At 36.1% G+C, this 6,000-nt stretch overlaps 1 protein-coding gene across 3 annotated transcripts in view; it reads right to left on the reverse strand.

Annotated features, from left to right (window-relative positions):
- LOC127450203 (macrophage mannose receptor 1-like) overlaps positions 1–6,000 on the reverse strand; it is a 44,641-nt gene extending 38,641 nt beyond the window's left edge. For all 3 annotated transcript variants that reach the window (XR_007898931.1, XM_051714089.1, XM_051714082.1), the window contains exons 1-3: positions 5,864–6,000; positions 4,037–4,438; positions 2,863–3,036 (exon numbers count right to left, since the gene is read on the reverse strand). Coding sequence is in view for 2 of the 3 variants with exons in the window: in XM_051714089.1 (XP_051570049.1) it covers positions 2,863–3,036; positions 4,037–4,438; positions 5,864–5,936 (649 nt within the window). In the remaining variant the exon portion in view is untranslated. The remainder of the gene's footprint in view (positions 1–2,862; positions 3,037–4,036; positions 4,439–5,863) is intronic.

A 6,000-nucleotide genomic window follows, 5' to 3' on the forward strand; every position in this document is an offset into this window, starting at 1 on the left:
CGCAATTTAATTCTGAGGTTCTTCTCTGGTTATTACACCATCTGTGTTCTATTTTCATGTCAAGCAACTTCGATTAAAAAAAGCAATATGCTTTGCTTTTCTCCTATTGTTCATTGTTTTGTAATGCATATTTGCTATATTATTTAATATCTGTTCAGCGTCTTTGAGCTTTGGAAAGGCGCTATACAAAATAAACATATTATAATTATTATTACAATTAACCCAACATCTGCTGGTGGAATCCCCAAACTGCAAATGCAGGAGCTTATTTTAGACATTGCACAGAGATTAGAGATGCTTCTCAAATGTCTTAGCGCAATTACCTATTTCTCAGGAAAATAGCAAATTGCGTTTTGCGCAATACAACCACAGTTTGCGCGCATAGACCCACAGATAGTGCAAACACTCCCAGCCACACCAACTTGCACTTTGCGCTGTTACGGAAATTGTGCCTAGAAATAGCGCTCTCATGAACATTGGATAAGATGTAGCACACGGTCGTTGCTCTTTGAGCTGTGCCTAGCGCAGACACAAAAAAGGAGCCCATCATGTTTTCTGCTTTTTGCATTTTTATAACCTAGAACTTTCAAAACAAAAAAAGACTAGCTTAAGTCAAGGAAAAGTAAGTCCACTCTGCAGTCATCTTTGGAATGCTCCCAGGAAGCTATTTTCTATAGATAAAAGCAGCATAAAAGTACAGCTCTTATCTACTTGAATGAGGAAAGATCAAAATCTCGAAAATGGTTAGTCAAGATTACAATCAAATAACATATTTTAATCAGCAGTATAACCCGACAATAATGGTATCATAAACTGTGCATCTTTAGATCAGATCATGCAAAAAAAATGCTATTTGTCAGGCTGGTCGAGCTCATGCATATGCGCTTTCTTGAGTTGACTGACAGATGATGTCTGTATCTAAAAGATGATTGGCTCTTTTACCAATTTCTGGACTAGCGCATGCTTTTTGAGTCTAGCTAAAACAGAACAAATAAGATGTATGCAAAAACTGAAAATAAACAATGAGGTGTCATTAACAGATCCTTTAAATAAGACTGAGGCAATAACTTTTCTCAAAGGACATTAAACGTTTATCTGAAGTGACCCCTTGTCCTTACATGTTCCATTATCTTGTTGGCACGGAGTGTGTCTACACGAGAGAGGCTATTAAAGCATAGTGAAGTTTAGATACTCACAATTACTTACTTATCGAAAAGTCAGGAATATTTGATCACTCCCATTATAATCAATGAAGCTGTTAACACTGCAAGTGTTTATTATAATAGGAGCGATATATAACTTTTAGAGCCGGTAAAGAAATACTCTGACTTAACTAGCCAGCTAGACTCTACCTATCAAACTTATAGATAGTTGGAAAAATTTATTTTCACTTATCAGAGATAAAATGTGGGCTACATACTGTATCTTACAGTTTTTAGTACTGCACATATCCAGACCTCTTCCTTCACTGCAGGCGTCCATTTGTGTTTTGCTTTAGGAAATCTAACCACTTTAATTTTCGTTAGTTCAAGGAATCCAGGGAGCATCCAGTCACCAAACAACATGGTCCAAATTTAAATGCTGACATTTTATGACAATCATGTTAACATTACCGCTACGAGTCAACATTAAGCGCCTCATGCTGTAGTTTTGATTGTGTTTGACAACTTACCAGAAATGTTCTAGGAACAAAGATGTCACTTTCCAAAAAATATGTCAGTAGTTTGAGAGTGTGGGGAAATTGACTCGATTGCATCAGTCACAGTGCGTCATAGGAGTGGGAGGTCACTAGAGCTCTTTGGTGCACTTTGTTGGCCACCATTCTCTGATTGAAGGAGCGTGGTGTAGTTATTTACAACCAATTCCGCTAAGTATTTTTTTTTAAAATGTTAAAATAATGTGGACTGATGGCTTCAACAGAAGCATATACAGTTGTTTAACAACCTCGGAGCTCACGGACGATCTGTCTTTAAAGGTTTAAATGTTATTGTTAAAGAAAATGAATGAGATTTTTACCTCCAGAACCCAACTGTTGCACTTTATTACAGTAGATTATTACACGGCTCTCTGGAATACTTAATTTCGATACATTTTCTCGAATCACTCTGCCATCTCATTTTACTTGCATAATAATATAAACTCAATTCAATATTTCATGTCCATTTATTTATTTGTTTGGTAAGTAGTCATGTAATAAGCAGGATAATATACAGTACATTCATTTGGCCATTATTACACCTCTTCAGATCTCCCTGTCTGGGTTATTTTTTGTTAATGACAGACTAACTGTACACTATCTCTTTCATAATTACATAAATAATTAGAATAGGCAGGTCATTACACATCAAAATTTTAACAACCAGGGCAACTTGTTTTTTCCCCCATTGCAGACTACTGGTGATGAAAACAAGCAAACTTTATAAAGAATTGTTTTCTTGATTCACTAGATTAGGTGATGGGTTGCAAAGTTTAACTTCAAATGAATTGCTGGTTTCAATGGTGATCTTGAGGTGGGCTGGGAAAAAACTGCACACATTGTACTATATTATTATGTATGTAGCATGTGTTTGTCAGCAGGTCACTTTCCAATGGGCTTGCTTGCATTTTATTACCCGTGTAAAGGCAAAACAGAAAAATGAGGGAATGCCAATATCTGGATCAGCTACAGCAGCAATTCTAGTAATTTCTCTTCCTTCCTTTCTCTCTCTCAGCCTATTGTATAGGGTCATAGTGGGAGGGCCAATGAGTTTTAGTGCAGGGGTTACAATTTTGTTCTCTAATGCATATATGTACATTTATTATGGTAGCACAATACGTACAGTGGTGGCCAAATAATTAGTGATGTGTGTGTTGTCGTCTTACATTTAGTTGGACAGAATCCCCACTTCTTCTCTGTGTTGTAGTCAGTCTCTGTGGCGCACCACAGCAGGCCATCCGATCTGCCCTCCAAGATGCACTCAGCATACCAATTTTCAGCAAATTTAAAAGGGAACTGGCATGGTTTCCCAAATGAATTTCCACCTATGGTATATATCTCTATAAAACAAAAAGAAATTAAATGAGAAATATCTACTTCAAACCAGGTCTTAAAGGTGCACTCAGTAATCTTTTTACTCATTAAAAAAGTTGTACTTCTTAAGAGAAGAACTGTAATTTTGAAACATGTGTATAAAATCATGAGCACTCACATGAGATTAAGACTCCAGTCATATCAGTTACCATATAAAATCTGTTTTATTCTACCTGAAGAGGGTTCCCACATGGGGGCTGCCATGTTAAGATCACATGACCAGCTAAATTCTACTCGCTTAAAGGGGCTGTAAGCAATTTTAGCCATTCTGGAATTTCCACCAACTGAGCCGTTGGATTAGCCATGCCCCCTCTTTTCAAAAACCCTGCACTCCAAAGATACCGAATGAGCTTTATTGAGACCGACACTGAGCAGAAGCGGTTGTCAAAAACAACAGCAGCAAAATAGCACCCTCAACTGACAAGTGTTATGAACAACATGGCATAAAAATGGCATTAAGCTTCAATAATTAGCTGCAACTACAATACTATGAGAACGTGCACATTGATTGACTATCAGAAAGCTTTACAGAGTCTAGTTTTGTCACAAACACCGCTGAGATATCTCAGGACACTTTTGTTATTAATATCTTTCAGGGAGTAGGACAATTGTTTGCATAACTTTCCATAAAAAAAAATCGCTTACAGCAACATTAATCTCTGTACCGCCCTGTTATTGGACATTTTCACTTATGGATTAAATTAATCATGGCTGACTGTGAATAGTGAATTTCTACAATGGCATCAGTAACTGAAAATTATTGTGTTTATATAATGCTGCATCCACGCCACTAGGAGTCAGTTTAAGTCAAAAACGACATACATAAATTCCTGAGTGCACCTTTAAGGTGTAAGTTTCTTTCATATGACCCTCCTTGCAAACTATAAACCTATGATTCAATATGGCCATGGCTTTTCAAATTGCTTTCCGAATCTTTCTATCAGAAAGGTGGATGTTTGCTCATACCCTGATATCCGCGAGAGCATAGATTGTCTTTGGTCCCGTAAATCTGCCAGTGGCTCCAGGCACCAGTTCCTTTATACAACATCACATTTGGCTCATTATGATTGCCATAATTCAGATGCAGTGGCTGTCCCTTTAAGCCAAACAGTGTCTCATTTTTACATTCCCAGGTCTGTAGTGGACTGCTTTCATTGCAGGGCAGCAGGAGAATTTTCACCCAGTCTTTGATGTTCTGGGCACCCAAGCAGAGTTTCAGAGAGACACTTACAATCCTTGAAGAGGAAACCCATTGGAAACTCTGAGCTTCAGATGATATGTCACACTGAGCCGTCTGCACCACATTAGCACTAACCACATTCACGCATCTGTCGTGGTCCTCGTTGTAGATAAGGAAGGATCTGGTGTCTTAAAATACAGCAGGTTTGGAAGAATATTGGCAACACTTTAAATTAAAGTTCCCTTTGTTAAGGGCATATAAAGAGGTTTATTAATGACTAATATGGCATAAATTCATATATACTTGCCAAATAGTGAGCATTGTTATAAATGCTTAATAAATACACTTATTTATGATTACAGTAATCAAAAAACATAAACGCTCTAATTCATGATTTATGTCAAAATACATCAAAAACAGGAGGGATTTTAATCTCACTATAATAGGAGGGGTTACTAAAGTTGATTGATTATTAAGCATTTATAACATGTCTGGTAAAATAATGGAAGTAATGCATGGAAGAAACCCTTTATGCATGTTGTTCTAAATGAATATAAATGATTTATAACACATTTGTAAATGGCTTAGTCATTAATAAACCCCTTTATAAACCTTAAACAAAGGGAACATCAATGCAAAGTTACCAGATTATTTAAGATGCCGTAAGAGACAACACATTCCATGTCATGTAAGTACTACATTTCTTTAAAGTCTTCAAGAAAAACTGATCTCGTGTTACTTAATTGAGAAATTCATTAATATGTATATATTTTAAACAACACATTTATAACTATGTAACTCACTGACACCCAAAGGATTGAAAAATCACAAATGAGATTTCTTTAATATTGCAATTGTTTCTCTTAGACTAAAATTAGATTAAATGGAGAACAGATTGAGAAGTTTCCTGCTTCTCAGATGTTTCTCCTCTAGAGTTTCAGAAGAGATCTCAACAATCAGAAAATATCTCAAACTGCGCTCAGATTTGCCAAGATAACAAAGTCTGCAATCAAAAGGCTCAATATGATCTCAAATATTGCTCATCAAATTCTTCCAAGACCTTATTACCTGAGCAATGCTATTGCCGTTAATTTAATAGCTCTATACTGTTCTTAGTATAAAAAATTGTCTCATTTGTTTCCATCTTTCTCCAAGTAAGTGTCAGGAGAAACATCTCAGACATAGTTGAGACTTAGCAGAGAACTCAATTAAGTCTCACGAATTAAGAAATCTGTGAGCTTTAAAATGTTCCTCTGGGTATCTGCTATGTACAAAAGCATTAAATGCATATTTGACCATACTTAGTACATACTAGAATGCTTAGCTTAGATGTATTAGTATCAGTTTACCACCATTAAAGTAAGCTAATTCTACAGAATATAACCATTTGTTAACTGGATGTGAACAGCTCATTAAGTTATTATAAGAGGACACAGCAAAACTAATTAGGATGTAGGCTATGTACAGTATGTTATATATATTGTATAATTCTATATATTCTATAATTCTAACAAAAGAAATTCAGCAATAACATTTGTTGTATTAAATGCCCATAGTGATCCATGCCAATGTGACATTCCCATTAACAAAAACACATCAAATTAGCCACATACCTGTTTGATTGGAGGGGTGTAAAGCAACATATAAACAGAGAAACACAAACAGAGGAATGCCACACTTCTTCATGTTTGTCCTTTAACGTACAATCCAAGCAAAAATGAATCCGGTGTGTGTGTTTGAAGAGTGTGAG

Source organism: Myxocyprinus asiaticus, chromosome 2 (assembly GCF_019703515.2).
Source record: "Myxocyprinus asiaticus isolate MX2 ecotype Aquarium Trade chromosome 2, UBuf_Myxa_2, whole genome shotgun sequence".
NCBI classification, from domain to species: Eukaryota; Metazoa; Chordata; class Actinopteri; order Cypriniformes; family Catostomidae; genus Myxocyprinus; species Myxocyprinus asiaticus.